Here is a 17,867-nt window from a genome sequence, read left to right on the forward strand (position 1 = left end):
TAAAATAATCACATTATATATTCCCATTACAAAAATTGAGAGATCAATAGAACTTACAACTCTAATCTATTTGGTTAAATTTCTCTCCCTTCTCTATGGAACTTGTTGTGTTATTTATAAGAATGTATTGTGCTATTTTCAATAAAATTTTGTAATGATCGAATTGAAGTATTCTAGTTTGGTCCAATGAAAAATATTTACTAAAAAAATCCAAATTCCCTATGATAGTTTACATCCTACTAATCAAGAAGGCTTGCATAGCGAATTTCATTTATGGTGCGATTTATGTAGTAAAACTCAATGTGGTTCTAGTAGTGAAAATCCTTGGTAAAAATAACCTTGGAAATGTTTTCAAATGATAGCATAAAGCCTTAATGTTAGTCTCAATTATCAAATAGTTTGTCATTTATAAGTTTTAAAGAAGGCACCTATGTTGAGAATTCACATTACATCAACATAGAATCAAGATATCGTGATCTTTGATATCATGTAATGCTATAGAAATAATTTATCAATTTAAATAATAGTAATCTAAGATTTTAAATACATGTGACAATGGTGATTGAAGAATAAACATGCCTTTTTCAGTGGGAATCATGTTTAATGATGACAATCTTATGACTCAAAAATCCCTAAAAACTTGAAAAATAAAAATACAAGTATATTCATTTATTAGTGCAAGATTGCTTGATCCTAAATATGTTGTTGCATCATTTATATTTATAGAAAAAAAATTAAACCCTTATGTATTTTTGTAGAAAAATCTATTAATGCATATTCAAAAGAATTCCTTCATTTGCATATATTTTCTAGTTGTGTAGTTGAATCCAAGTAGAATAATCATAACTTTTTACTCACTTATGTTCCATGAGTCTAGCTCTACAAGATTATTTTAAACATATATTTGATGGTACGGGATAACATAACAAATGAGTCACAAAATATGTTGAAATATATTGACTAGTCATCAAATTAAATTAGTAGAAAGTCTACATGATAGCATAGCATACATGAGACCATGAAAATACTATACATATATATGTGTGTATACACACACAAACACACACATACATACATACATACATACATACATACATGTACATACATACATACATACATACATATATATACATATGTATATGTATATATGTGTATATGTACATATATATGTATAGATTTATATAAATATATATATTTGTATATATGTATATATACATGTATGTATGTATGTATGTATGTATGTACATACATACATACATACATACATGTATATATACATATATACAAATATATATATTTATATAAATCTATACATACATACATACATACATACATACATGTATATATACATATATACAAATATATATATTTATATAAATCTATACATACATACATACATACATACATACATACATGTATATATACATATATACAAATATATATATTTATATAAATCTATACATATATATGTACATATACACATATATACATGTACATACATACATACATACATACATACATACATACATACATGTATATACATTTATATGTATATATATGTATGGTAGGGTCCCACTAAAGAATCCAACTTCCAAATCACTACACTCCTTTGTTATAACTCTTTAATCTACAAATAAGATATCATCTTAAAATTTATACATGAATCATCTTTACCATTAAGATAGGACTCCCGAATTGGATTTATATTGGAACACTATTCTTGAACACATGAGCACAATTTGGAATATTCATTTTAATTATTTTTATTCCTTTCATGTTTATTTTTAGCAAGATATCTTGTCATCTTTGTAAATGCATAATTTTCATGTTCCCACCCAACCAAACTCCCAAGTTTCTAAAGTTCATCTTTTCAAATTCTTGTATTCCAGATTTCCTACATTAATAAATAACAATCCATATTGAGTTAAATTTCAAAATATCCCTTTCACCTCAAAGATTTATTTTATTCAAAATAAGAACACAATGGTTATCTCACAAATAGCATCAAAACTACTTACAATAATTATTGAATGCACAAGGACTCTTATGTGTCCAACAATAAAATAGTACATAAAAAACACTCAATAATATTAACATCAAAATTCAATTGCACAAACATTCAATTATCAAACTACATTTACAATATTATATCTTAGAACCTCATCTTCCTAAAGAATCTTATGAGGAAGTTATAACCAATCTCCCTTCACACCATGTTGGAAAGTATAAAAATAGAACACATTTATGATCTTTTAGCCCATAATCTTAGATCAACACATTCTCTTGATAAATAAGTATAAAATCCCACTATTTTATATACCACCTTCACATCCAGCAAAATAAGAATGCTCATGTATTAGAATTTTCGATAACAGTTGACAGTTTCTGGTTTTCCTCGCCACTGAAGGACAATACATTACTTATTATAGTCTCTTTATTCGAGTACAGCCACTTGGTAGTGCAGTACGGACGTATTATTTAAACAGTATAAAGCATTATAACAACATAACTCATCCAGCAACTAAAGTCACACTCATGGTGGCGACTTCATTGCCAGACTTCAGGCAGCTCAGCTGATCTTGTTCATCGTAAAAACACATGTTAGTAGTGAGCCATCACAGAGAGAGTTTAGAAAACAAGACAGAAAAAAGAAGAAGATTTGCGAGTTACTTGGAGCAGTCCACTGAACGGCTGATGGGTATGCCAATGTCTACCCCGCAGCGTTTGGGCAATTCGGCGGCTCTAGTATAGTTAAGAGCGGGGCCTAAAAGAGACTTTATGCACTTACAAGCGGCTTGCCTGTCCGCTTTTGTCTTGGCGGCGGCATTCAGACTCCTAATGCCGTCACAGCATGCCTTGGCCGGCTGAGCGGCTGCCCCTGAAATAAAGCCGGCACAGGGGGTTAAATCAGAAGCAACAGTCATACACGAAATAGAGGCGTATGCCCCTGCTCTAATCATTGCCATTGCTGCTACCACAACATAAACGAATTCCCACACACTCTTCATTGCTCTTGCCATCCTTAATCTCTTCAATTAGCTAGTTCATCTGTGTATGTATTGGTGGAAGGTTTAGAATATATATAGATGGAGGGAGATAGAAAGGAGAGATGACATAAATGCACAAAAGGCAATAGATATCTCAAATCGTCATGCCAGCTCGCTTTGCTTTAATCATACTTCTGAGCAAAGTGATGGCCGCTTTAATGGTATACTTGAGTCAAATGATACCATGCATTTCTATGTGGTAGAAACAATCTCTTAGCCCATGTGTGACAAAGACGAGAGCACAACAATGCATTACCAATGGAGAATAGCAAGTTTCATAATCTGGTCGTGTATAATTAATGTAGACAGCAACATGTTCTCTATCGTCGTCATCATCTTAAGTTACAAGAGTAGATAAAGCATGAGGTCAAGTAGAAGTCTAAACAAGAAAGGATGGTCTTCCACTATATGCATTAGAAAATGGGGACAAGCCAAACAGCTTTGAATATCGTTGAAGGTCTTTTGATAATCCTTATTCTAATTAAAATGAACTTTTCTTTTAAGAAAAGGTGTTAATGGGATGGTCTAATGTTTTAGTTATGAAATGAATTGATGAATTGTTTAAATCTTTTTTGAAAAATATATAGTTCAAAAATGTTTCATGGAGGAGGTATGTATCTATTTTCTTAGCATCAATTTTGATATCATGATAAAATCTATAAATTTTCTATTGTCAACTCTAGTGACACATTCAATCACATGATCACATAGTTGTGCCAAAATTCTTTAAACCAAACAATATGATCACATAGTTGAATATATTCCAAGAAGTTATAAAAGTAATTTATATTGATCAAGAGGATTAACAATGATTTGATTATAGATAGAAAAGCCATTCATGAAAGAAACCAAATATGATATGACCACCAAGTTTAGTGTCAAAAATGGTAATAATTCTCTAAGGTTAATAGTTAATGGGACAAATTAAACTATATGATCATAAACATATAAATTAAAATATGAACAAAAGTTTAAATAATATCCATATGATCATGATGATAGGAAGGCTTATGAGCATATAACCCAAGAAAAATTGCAAGAGGATCATCCATATAAAATTATTTAGAGGGGGTATAGGCAAATCTAGGTTAGCCATAATGATCTTAAGGTTTAATAGAGGAAGAGAAGACAAATTTTAAAAAGACATAAATGTGTACATCTATGAAATTAGGGTATCTAGCTTTGAAAGAACGAGGTTGGTATCCAAGAACCATAGTAGAGTAATATGGATTAGGCTCTACAGGGATATTTATACCTTGTTCCTTATAACCACAAGCATTGCCCATATAAATACTTCTAGAAATAATATTAAAACTATGACCATAATGTGAATATAAAGGTATGAATTTATTAAACATTATATTTTAATTCAAAATGCAAAATAAATGTGATAAATATTAGGTATCAAATTGAAATTCGCAAACAACTTATGATGCTTTTGAATTAATATTGATGTAATGTTTGTTTATGCGGGATGAGTTATTGATGTTTCTCTCCAGTTATGAGTTTTGCAAGGCATCAAAGATGAACACATGTTCCAAGAAAAGGTTACCTAGCCTTTTGACTATGGTTGGAGTGATGGAAATCTACACACATTTTCACATAAGTTTCATAATGCATATTGTGAATGGCTAACAAGATGTTGACTTCTCTTGCATTTATTTCTTATAGACAAATCCCTATTAAAATATGCAAATTTAAAATGTATAATTAGAAGAATATATGTTAAAATCAATTTTTTTGGAAGGACAAATAGCTAATGGGTATGAAACCAAGTGAAATTATTTATCTTTCTTTGACAAGTTAAACAATAATCTATTGATGGGGAAATTTTTTTTTTTCCTTATGTCATTCCTCTCACGTGATAGGAAGAAATTATATTTTTCTTATTTTAGAAATATCTTGATTTTAATGAGAAGACACGATTCTTTATTTGAATGAATGATAAATAGATTAAACCTTTTACTAAATAAAATGAAAAACTAATAAATTAATAATAAAATCATCTTTATTTTAAATTTAATAAATAGACTTGCATACATGATTGCATTATTCATTCAATCCTTGAACGAGTTTTGAAACTAAAGTTTTAAATAATGTCGACTTTAGAATTTTTGATAGTGGAGATATTAAGAGAAATAGACAATAAACCACCACTTAGCTACTAAAGAACTCCAAGTGCTCTATAATTTTGGGAAAAACATGTTTAGTCTTACTTTGTCAAGCTTAATAAAGTGCAACATCTACCAAATCTCTATATGTAACAATTTGAATAGGAATAGCCCGCACGAGTAGTGAAGTTGGCTTGGGTCATGGGTTTTCTCTCCATTGGTCTCAGGTTCTACTCTCAGGCTTGGGTTTGCATGATGCACATGGCTAGTGAGTGGCTTCGTACATCCCAAGAGGAATAGTCTTGCCTCAACTTTCCCCTTCCTATCCTGATGATATGATGAATCAATAAGGATCCAAACAATTACTAAGAGGGGGGGGATGAATCAGTAAATGGAAAATCGACTATACTTTCACCAAACTCAAAAACAATCTCTAGACTAACTGGTTCAAACACTAAACTACAAACTACAATAGCACTAACAATTTACCGGTTGACTAGCATATCAAAATAACAGTATAACAACTCTAAAACTGCCAAACCATTTAACCAAAACATCAAAATACTTTACTAACAATAGTAAAAGAAAATTTCAGATTACTGCTAGTCATCTTAACAAATCTAAGTGGATTTAACAGTCAAGAAAATTAACCATATCAAAACATAACCACAAAAACCATTTACCACTTGACACAATGAATTTTGATGTGGAAACCCAAATGGGAAAAACCACGGTGGGGATGAATACCCACAAGTATTCTAAACTCTTTTGAAGTTTGCCCTATTAAGAGCCAAGCCTATTTAAGCTTTACAAAATGTCTTGTTAAGAACAAATCCTGTTAGGGACCACTCGGTTAAGGGATTGACTATAATGCCCTATTAGAAGCAATACCCTATTAGGAGTAACCTCGATAGAGGATTTGAAATCCAAACTAATGGATCACCTAGTTAGAGGATTTAGATAGCACTAAGCCTGTTAAAAGTTACCCGGTTAAGGGATTTAACTGTTGCAATTATTAGAGAACAATAGGGTTTTTCTGATTTGGTAAATAGCACTACTATTCTTGATCAGATCCTTTTCATGCTCCTATATGCCTTCACACATACTGCAGATAATCCTTCTGGTTTGATAATCAATCACAATGACACTTAACCAAAATTGCCAACACTACTACAAAACAACTCATCGACCTTATAAGCAAAATAATAGGTCGGTAACACATCACAAACCTAATATCTCATAGAGATTACAAACAAATCAGTTCAAGTATGACCGTTAGATTACATAGCAATCATTGTACATTGTACAAGAAAACCTTGATCACTCCTTGATCACCTCTCATCGATTCCTGTAACTCATCACGTGGTTTCCTCTTCATGCAATGTACTCGCTCATTTCCAAGATAAAACCATTATCTCTACTCATGCAAAACCACTTGAAACTTATCACATACAACATGCATACGTGGTATAATCATTAATGATCACCATTTGATCATTAATCAAGACAGCCAATTCACCAAGCTCCATTGGTTAGGGTTACTGGTTGTAAAATAACATCATAGCAACATCATTATCGGTTACAATTGACATCAATGACAACACAATAGTTCATCAATACAATCTTCAATCAAATACCAACAATCTCCCCCTTTGGCATTGATGGCAATACAAATATCAATACCCTTGATTGTGATGATTGCGAGTAATACACATACACAGGTATAGGAATCATGGTTTACATTTTTCCGTGCACTCTCCTTCAAATGAGTCTCCATGTATTCACCTAGTAACTAGCTACAGTTCTTCTCCCTATCAATCATACAATTCTTCTCCCCCGTAATCATACAGTTCTTCTCCCCCTTTGACAAAAATGCAAAAGTGAAAGTAAAACATGCAGAGTCATACTTCACTATTCTGCAACAACGATCTCCGGGTTGTTGCTCCCCCTGTGGAGTATCTCCACTCTACACCAATCCTGCTTCAAGATTCTTCAATTAGCTCTAGGACTGACATCTTCCACATCTTCTCAATTAACCTCATGAAGGGGCACAACCCCTAGCTGACCTCTAAGATACTCAAAAGTAGTCTTAGGCAAAGGTTTAGTAAAGATATCTGCTAGCTGCTCCTTAGTAGAAACATGCTCCAGTAACACATCTTTACTCTATACATTCTCCCTCAAGAATGATATTTCAGCTCAATATGCTTGGTTCTAGCATGCAACACGGGGTTCTTTGAGATATTTATTGCATAGATGTTATCACATAAAATCTTTACCGATTATGTGATCTTCAACTTGAATCCTTCCAGAATGTGTTTCATCCAGATTGCCTAGGTACAATTCATATTTGCTGCAACATATTCAGCTTCAGCAGTGGACTGTAATATACAACTCTGCTTCTTGCTGCTCCAAGATACAAGTCTTCCTCCAAGAAAGAATGCACCACCAGTTGGGCTCTTCCTGTCATCGACATGTCTGGAAAGATTAAGCCCGGGTATCAACATATTGAGTATTTAGGGTTTACAGACATTTTGGATATTACAGAATTTGAAGATGAGATTGTCAGATATGTTTTAAGCAGAGTGCATGGAGAATTTATCTGGTTGGATAGACCGTATAAGATCTCGAAGGATTCCACCAAGGAAATTGTCGGTTTACCGTAGGTTGGACAACATCGAAAGAATAAGGTTTCTAATGATTAGGTCAACAATATCATTGATGCAACATCAGACAAGAGATCAATGATGGTTAGTACTATCAACGATAGAGATATCAAATTTAGAAGAATGGTTATAATTGGTTACAAGGTAACTTAGTCAAACCATTTGAATTCTATTTCTAGCTCTTGCATTTATGTAGCACATAAGATCATGAGGGAGAATGAGAGATTATATCTCTGTGGATGGATGTTGGATGAATTGTTAATTAAACTAGGGAAGATCAAAGGAGAGAAGAAGGGAATATTCTGGTATGGTAATCTTATTGACTGTTTAATGCTATTTTTTATTAATGAAACTCCCAGTTTTGGGAAGAGACAATGGGCATTTGATATCCCAATAGGAAGGCAAATGAAATAGTCTATTGCTACATTAGTAGTTAGCGAGATGACAAAGTGTGGGGTTACTTTAAGCCATTCTAGAAGGCTATGAATTATAGGGAGAGGGTTCCAAAGAACATTGTTGAGAAGTACAAAACTAAGATATGCTTCATGGTTAAGAAAGATGAAAGTTTGATTGAAGTAGTCAGGCTTCGGAAGATTTTGATTGACGAAATGGGTTATGGAGTTGATGTACAGATTCTAGATGCTTATGCAAAGTTGCTAATTGATGCACCTATTGATTAAACCTGTAAAAACCTTTGGTACTGCTAAGTAGAAGAAGCAAGAGGTTTAAACCAATTTTAACCGAATGAAGAGGGAGAAGCAACAGGGCAAGGCAAGAAGGTTTGTGGAATGGGTTTCATAGGACATCAAAGCATTAATTGATGTTTTTTTGGAAAAGGAAGGAAGAGACAATAATCAAAATTTTTAATTGAGTCTATTCCATCAGAATTTGGATTTGACGATGACACACCTTAACATTTAAGAGGGTATTGAGGAAGAAAAGTTAACAGACTAAGGTGGAAGCAAAGAAGCAACCAGTTAGGAAAGTTACAATCAGGGTACCGACACAGAAATGAGCTCCTAAAGAAACACCTTCTACCCCATCCGGTATTGGAAGAAGAAAGAAGATGGATGACACTGATCTTGCACTTGTATCTAGTAATGTAACTATTATTCCACCCAAGAATTGTGCATAATTGGTTGATAAAATTACTAAGGATGGTATGTTGAAGAATGTACAATTTTATTATGAGCATTTAGATAATGATGAACAGAGAGAAGTTGAGGAAGTAGTTTTATTGTATTTGGATATTTATAAGAAAGAATTGTTAGAAATTGAAAATCAAATATCGGCTTAGTTATATGTCAAATTAGATGCTAGAAGATTATCGGCAATGAAGGAGGACAAGCATATAAAGATTCAAGAGTTGTTATCTATTTGTGCAACTATTACTCTAGAGGAGTTGGACAGGACACTTGAGGTTGTAGAAAAGAAGATTTTTCATAGCAAGCACAAAATAGTAAGTCTTATGTTAGGTAGGGTTAATGAGATAGTCACTGAGACCCACAAGGCATGGGTTCAATTCTTTGCAGCAAACCTTGGTTTGTATACTTCATCAAAGGCTAAAACTATCACTACAGATATCTTGGTTGAAGGGAAAGGTAAAGGTATAATGGGTACCACATCTACAATTTTGAAAGATATTAAGATATTGGATATTGAGCCCCCGATAGAAACTAATGTACAAACAAATATTGAGATACCGATAGAATCAGAGAGTGTAAAGGTTGCAAGTGTACTTGCTACTAATGTTGAGGATAATAGTCCTCCAAATCAGAATGTATAGGATGAGGTCATAGTTCCTATGGGGGAACCGACATTTACTGATATTGCAACGAGTGGCGAAGCCACTGGTGCAAGAGAGGAAGCTATAAAAGTTAAACCATCAGAGAAGAATAAAGAGGAACCCGACAAAGAATCAATAGTGAGCACATCATTGTTGTCAATTGACACCTCGCAAGTTGAAAAGAAAATCATAACAAAGATGAGTTCTACTGAGCTCATGATGATGGTTGCACAAAAAATGATCAAGGAAGGATCTATGGATAAAGGAGTTGTTGATCAGTCTATCACTGTTTTGCATAGACTTGCCCCGGAGTGCAAATTTGACAAAGGAGCGAGCCCATCCGATAAACTTAAGATAATCGTAGAGCATATTTAAAAGGACTTTCAATCTTTGCAACAGATATCAAACTGATAGTCACTGGAGAGGCTTACACAGGCCAAGAGAGCTACATTTGATCAGATGACTGAGTTGGAGAAGAAGGAGATTAACGATAAGTTGAAATTGATTGATAATGCATTGAGGTAGTGTACATATATATACAGAGTATGTTGTAACACATGTTTACTTACATCAGATACAGATAAAGAGATCAAGGATATTCAGGAGAAGATTATAGGTATAGTAAATTCTTTTGATCAATCAATTTCTTTGACTACATCTATAGATGGTCAGATTTTGGTATTGGAAGCCCAAATTTTAGCTCTTGAGAGGGAAAAATATAAAATCATAAGGAGATACAGAAGTCTTAGAGGATTGGAAAGTCCCGAGTTGGATTCATTAAGTGTACATAAGAAGGAATGTATAGATTTGGTTGGTAGGCCCACACTGGCAAAGCTTAATGAGAAAGAGTCATACGCCCATATGCTAAATGGACTTGTATCTATTTGCGACACTTTCAAATCTGGTTGGGATACCTATCTAGAGCTATTGGAGAAAGCTTATCTAGAAAATTTCAAATATATCCAGCTCCGGTAAGCAGTGATAACTTTAAGAAACCCCCCCTCAAAACATTGTATAAAATCTTGGTGAATATTTTTTGTTTCTAAAAATAATAATAATGTTTATTGGCAAATCTTTCCTTTTTATAAAAAAAAAATAATAATTTTATTGGCGAATTTGTTTATATAAATTTTTTTGGTAGAAAATATTGGCGAATCTTGGAAAATAATCATTGTATGAATGTTAATTACTATTTCATTTCCTTTCATTTAAAAATAATCTTTCATAAAAAAGTAAAGGCATGAAGGTTAAAATCATTAATGAGTTTAAGGGTTAGACTATACTTTATTTGGTTTCTACCATTAACTTAAAATAATCTAATAGCCCTCTTTCTATTTTGTGAGATAAAATTTACAAGCAATTTGTACTACTCATGGGGCCAGAAATTGCTTTTAGACCATTGGTTTTCATTGAAGTAAACAATTCAAAAGCAATTTCAAACCCCACAAGCATTACAACTTGTAGGTACATTTTATCTCATGGAATACAATGAAGGTCATTATATTATATTTTAAATCAATGGTGAAAATAAAAGATTGGTGATATAACACTAAAGTAACTAATAATTATGATATATTATTGGTGAATTAATTTGGTTTTTTACAATAAATTATAAAATGTTGGCGAATCTGATCCAATCATGTATCAAATATTGTGGGGAATCTTTGTCAAAAAAATTAATAAAATAAATTCTCTGGCAATTTAAATAACATTAAAATAAAAATTTGTAAAAATGTGGCAATTTGGGTCACCTTAAAAGTTGAAATTATTAGCCAAATTTGATTCCCAAATTTCAAAAAATAGCCAATTGGCGAATATTAGCCACTAAAGTTTTCACTGTCGGTAAGGTATTTTGGGACATATTAATTGTACAGTCTTTCATTTTTCGTCCCGGTTTTTGGGTTTTTGGTATTTTTGGCATTGATGTCAAAGGGGGAGGTATAGGTGAAAAATATCTAGGAGATATGAACGTATGGAGTATTTTGTATTCATCATGATTATAGATGGATATTCAACTCAAGGGGAGCAGGATCAGGATGAAACCAACAGATGGAAACCATTATCATTTTTCACATGAGTGTTTCCATCAATGCCAAAGGGGGAGATTGTTGGTAATTGACACTCAATTGATTGGTTTCAATATGTTGTCATTGATGGCAACATGTTTTAGCTTCATATTGTGGTTTAGTAGGGTACCGACAGACACTTCACCAACATCGACACCAACAAGTTGGAAGGAATTCTTTGGTTACCAACATTGCAAGCTGACATGACTTCATCAGGATACATGTATTGGAGGCCGAAATCATTTGGGAGATCGAGCATCAACAATTTATTTTGATATTCACGTATTTATGTTACTGAGCCGACATGTATATTCATATTGTAATTATATTTGTAAGTCGATATAAGGCATGAAGTTTGTAAAGGGTATATAGGTCAGTTGATTAGATCATTTTGTAATATGTATGAGTAAGGATGTGAAAAAGGATATGCGAGATATATGAGAGAGATCATGTATATGAGGATATTTATGTAAGAGGATATTCTAGTAAGGGTTTAGGGTTTTAGATCGGAATAGACAAAGCTTAACCAGAACTATCTTCAAGCATAGAAGATGCTATCATTGCAGTTCAATTATTTCTCTAGAGTGTAGTTTGGATTTGTATGTAGTCAGCGAGGCTCCTTTTGTGATTGAGTAGTGTGTTCTATGCTGTAAGCCTTCTTGCAAGTGTAGGCCCCTATATTTTTTAATATCTCTTCATATGGCCAGTGGATTGATATTGTGGGCCACAAATGCCACAATCATTTTTCCTCTTTGAGGTTTTCCATGTATAATTCTCTGTATTATGGTATTCATTTTTGTGATTGGCTTATTCGTTGCTATACTTATTTCAATCTTATATGTACCAGTATACCGGTTGGTGAATGCATGTTTTAATAAGGTTAAAATTGATCATTCAGGTAGAATAGTGATTCACCCCCCCCCCCCCCCTCCCCCCTCAGTGTTCTTGGATTCCAACAACACTGAGTTTTACCCTTCTGCTAAATGCTTTTTCATTATTTCCTTTTCTTTTTCTCACGATCGTGACTTGGTGCTGCAAAAGTGATGGGTTTGGGGGGTTAATTCTCTCTTTTTTAAATATTGGATAGCTTCTTTTAATCCTCTTACTGAACCACTAAATGTGCATCCAATATGAGTTTGCCTTCCTAACCTCCACCTTCATTTCTGGGAGCATTTTTGTTATGAGGTCATTGGTAACTCTATTGGTCATTTTTGAAAGTTGTTGATTTCATGAATTCCATGGGTCATTCTACCTTTTCCAAAATTTTAATCGACATTGACATCTTTATGCCCCTTCCTAGGGATGTGGTTCTTATGGTTGGGGATAGGCCATGGACTAAATTGTTCGATTATGAGGGCCTCCCTTTTTTCTATTGAAGATGCTTTCATGGATCACTTAGATTTAGATTGTTCTCTCTCTTACCACCGAGGTGTTGCTACTTGGCGGAAGGATGCTATAGTTGATCAGTTGACCATCAAGGATTTTGATTCTGATGATTCTAATGACTCCTTACAGGAGGATGATGACTTCTCCCAGGTTAAGGTTTTGCCTTTGACTGCTCTTGAGGCCCTTGTTGCGCCTCTCATTGCTACTGATGTGACCTCCTCTGGCCTTGAGGATCCTCCACCTGTTGCTCTTGTTTTGCAGCAATGATCTTCTCCTAGTGAATCTACTCCTACTGTGGTTTTGTAACAACAATATACTCCCAGTGATTCTACTCCTCTTGTGGTTCAACAACAATAGTTTTCTCTTGTTGCTAACAATTACTCTATGGGGGTTTTCTCACTTGATCCTTCTCATGATGTTCCTAATAATAGTATTGTCTGGACTTTTGTTTGTCGCATGTGAAAGGGTTAGCCCTCCCCCCCCACAAATTCCTTTTGTTCAAGTTTTGGAGTCTTGAGTCAAGGTTCTAGGCTGTTGATGGTCTTGTAGGCTTTTAACAATGGTCTTTTGACTTGTTGTTAAAGGTTTATCAAACCTAGGTTTGTTAAGGGTCTGCACCCTTATTTTGATACTTTTCTTTTTTTTCCGCCTACGGGTTGTTTGTATTAAGGGCCAACACCCTTGTTTTGTTGCTTATCTTAGTAAAACACAATATCATCTTCTTTTTTTTGTATCAACCTTGATACCATGATGTTATATGATAAAACCTATAAATTTTCCACTATCAATGAATGTGATTTTGCAAAATCTCACTTGGTCAAGATGTCATTAACATAATCTTGTACAATGTTATGAATGAAATGATGGAGGATAGTTCATAGAACATTGGTAAGTTGTACCAAAATTCCTTAAATCAAATAATATAATCACATGGTAGAATGTATCCCAAGGAGTTATGAAAGTAATATTATATTGATCAAGAGAATTAACAATGATATAACTATAGATAGAAAATCCATCCATGAAAGAAAGGAAATATGATGTGTTTTATAGTGTGTAATGTTATCCAATATTTACAGGAGGAAAACTATATTTAAGACAATTTTTTTTAATCATAAGAGTTAATGAATATTTAAATATGACCTCTAAGTTTAGTGACAACAATGGTATTAATGCTATAAGGTTAATAGTTTATAGGACAAATTTACCCATATTTTCAAATCTTCTATATCTCAACCTTAACCATTAAAACTACCTTGTGATGCCTTTTCTAGACTTTTCATTTAATAGGTTAGGCTTGAAGATAAGACACTATGTTATGAACCATATTATAAGATCAATACTAGGAAGATCCTCATAGATCTAGGAAAATAGATCTAGAAAGTTATGCAAAAGCTGAAAATGAGAAGAGTGATCTTGAGGAGAAAGAAATTGTTTAACTTGAATAACCTTTTCAATATTTTTTTTGATCCATAGGGACATTGATAACATCACCTACAAAAAACATACTATAGTCTTGAGAGGCATTTAAAAGTGATGTAGAATCATCAGATGCTAATAATAACTTCTCAAAGTGTGAATGCAAGTTTAAATAATAAATATATGATCATATGATGATACAAAGGCATATGAGTATAGGTGGTAGAATTGGTGATTGTTGGTTCTATGGTAAAGTGGGTCACACTACAAATAATTACTAGTCATACAAAAATCCAAATGAAAAATTAAAGGACAACAAAACCAACACTACATATAACAAAGATGAGGGTGTTCTAGTTTTATCAGGAAGTGATGCTTCTACAGATTCATGGGTGTTGGATTTTGGTGCCTCTTTCTATACCATCCTAGGTCGAAAATCCTTCAAATACTACCAATAAGTCCATCTTGGGAGAGTGTATCTTGGTAAGAACAAAGCATGTGAAATAGTTTACAAAGGTGACATGACGTTACAACTATAAAATAGAAATAAGTGGCTTTTAAAAGATGTAAGACATGTTCCCTAGTTGAAACAAAATTTTATATCCATGGAATATCTTGGCGCTCAAGGGTGCAATGACATTTTATCTTCAAACATGTGGAAGGTGACCAAGGAGCCCTGGTGATTTCAAAAGAAAGCAAATTAGTTAGTCTATATGTGCTAGAGAGTAACGTTCAACTAGGAGCTACAATAGTGGTTGTGACCAATAATAAAATGCTTTGGTATAAAAGGCTCTAATACATTAGCAAAAGGGGACTTGAAGTTATGCTCAAAAGGGATCAACTTTCTAGTTTGAAGTCCATTGATTTGGAGATGTGTGAGCATTACCTCTATAACAAATAAAGGCACATCAACTTCTTGAAAACTAGTCATAACAAGAAAAATACACTTTTGGAGCTTGTGCACTCAGATGTATTCGATCCTATGGAGGTAACCTCTATTGGAGGAGCTAATTACTTTGATACTTTTCTTGATGATTGTAATAGAAAAGTATGGATTTATATTATAAGTATACAATTAGAAGTATTTTCAAAATTTAAAACTTTTCAAGCCATTGTTGAGAATTGAATTGGGAACAAAATAATATGTTCGTTTCACCCCTTAAGAAGATGTTGTAGCTGAGAGGTTGAATAGTATGATTCTAGAGAGAGCTTAGTGTATTCTCTCTAATGCCGAATGGGTAAATAATTTTGGGTAGAGGCATGTAATACAACAATATATTTGATTAATTGAACACCCTCATCTCCATTAGATTTTGACATTCTAGAGGAAGGATGGTTGGAAAAATAAATTTCCTATAATTACCTATGAGTGTTTGGTTAGGAAGCATTCACTCATGTCTCAAAAGAAAAGCCAACAAAATTGGATCCTAAATCCACATGATGTATATTCATTGAATATGGTGAAGAACATTATGGTTTCAGAATATGGAGTTCAGTTTCCAAACAAATAATTCGTAGCAGAGATAGTTATTTTTAATGAAAAAGCTTTTCCAGGTTTACAAATACAAGAAAAGCTAGTAAAATAATTTGTGGCCCTATTAGACATTACAAATAATAATCTCCAAGAACCACCAATTCGAGGAAATCTTCCATCATTTGTATAAGGAGAAACCAATTATATTGTTTCAAATCCCCATGTGATAAAGAGTTTATCCCCTGCAGCCTACAAAGCTTTCTCAAGATTCTAAGTCTACACACTCTACACAAATCTAGGTATGGGTATGGGTCTATTTCCAATCCACTAGATTCTCCATCGTCGATGGTTTATCCATCCTTTGATTAGTAAAAAAGAGGCATGTGGGGTCATGAAAATACGTAGGTTTTTAGCAATGGTAGACAACTTCAAAACATGGAACAAAGACACAATGTTAGACCATAGAAGATATTAGATGGTCTGCAATGACCAAACTTAGTACAAAAATTTAATCTGACTCCCACACAACCAATCCTTGGTTGCAAGAAAATAAGAGAATTGCTAAATGTTTATACTAGTAATTTCAGTTTGCATAAGAGTCAATTTGGTCACCAAATTTCTACCTAGCTAGAGTGTAGTTCAAAGGGTATAAATACTGGATTGTAGAGGTGTAATCTTGATGATTCTAATAATAATGTTGGGACTCTTGGGGCGCCAAATTTGCAACCATTATAAGGTAATATATAGACCTAAGTTCCCAAGCAGAGAGGGCAAATTGAAAATTGAAAATATTAATACTAAGATAAATTCAGCTGACACATTGACAAATATCGTTGGGCGGGAGAAGTTTGAATTTTGCTAGGCTTCTCTCGGCATAGTCTAGATGTGACCAAAGGAGCAAAGAAAAGGAATGTCTTTGATATGTTGTAGAAGTCATTGGACTTCATGTGGGAGATTGTTGGATATATGAAGTCTAGTGGTCATCATGGTTTCCTTCCAATTGTCTCTTGACCATTCATATTCTAGATAAAACAATTATGTTTATTTATATGATACAAATTGTTGTTGTAGATTGTATTGTAAAACATTATTTAATTAAGAATTTTTCCCACTTCAAAAGTAGATGTAACATTTATGATGAACCATTATAAATATGATATTATTTATCTGTGATTGTTTGTTTCATGTTTATTTCTGATTTCGCATTTGCTTTTGTTTGCTCTTCATTCTCAACACATATATGTCCCTGCGCTAATCGTCACCATTACTCCTACCACAACATAAACAGATTCCCACACGCTCTTCATCGCCCTTGCTCTCATCAATCTTCACAATCAATTAGCTCATCTATGTAAGTACTGGAGATAGGATTGGAGAATATATATATGGAGGGAGATAGAAAGGAGAGATGTCACAAATGCAAAAAAGTAGTCATAATCCCTTTTATGAAGAAGGGGAGAGTTGGTTTCATTATCTCAAATTGTGATGCTAGATCGCTTTCCTTTAATCATATTCTGAATAAAATGACCGTTGTTTTACAAGGATACTTTAATAAAATGAAAACATAGTATACTGGTAATTTTGTTTTGTTGATATGACGAGGAACAAAAATTTTAATGTTCATAAGAAATTTTGCTGAGTTGAAGGATTAAAATGATGTCCGAAAGATTCAAAGTTTAGAGGATACGATCTTTGAGCTGGGAAATTTCATTACACTATACAAGCTACCAATCAAGAAGGCTTCCATAGTAAATTTAATTAATGGTGATATTTATATTGTATTAATGCTATTCTAGCCCTGAATATCGCTGAAACCAATAATCTTGGAAATGTTTCAACTCGTAGAATGATGATTTAATGTGTGTCATATATTAAAAAGTTAGTACTTAAGAAATTTAAGAGAGCATCTTAATCG

The 17,867-nt window shown here is 33.2% G+C and overlaps 1 protein-coding gene across 1 annotated transcript; it reads right to left on the reverse strand.

Annotated features, from left to right (window-relative positions):
• Positions 1–2,666: 2,666 nt before the first annotated feature.
• LOC131029136 (non-specific lipid-transfer protein A-like) lies at positions 2,667–3,020 on the reverse strand. The gene has a single exon (XM_057959533.2). It carries the CDS (start codon positions 3,018–3,020, stop codon positions 2,667–2,669), a length of 354 nt encoding a protein of 117 aa, XP_057815516.2.
• Positions 3,021–17,867: the final 14,847 nt, after the last annotated feature.

This window comes from Cryptomeria japonica, chromosome 10 (genome assembly GCF_030272615.1).
Source record: "Cryptomeria japonica chromosome 10, Sugi_1.0, whole genome shotgun sequence".
In the NCBI taxonomy this organism is placed as follows: Eukaryota; Viridiplantae; Streptophyta; class Pinopsida; order Cupressales; family Cupressaceae; genus Cryptomeria; species Cryptomeria japonica.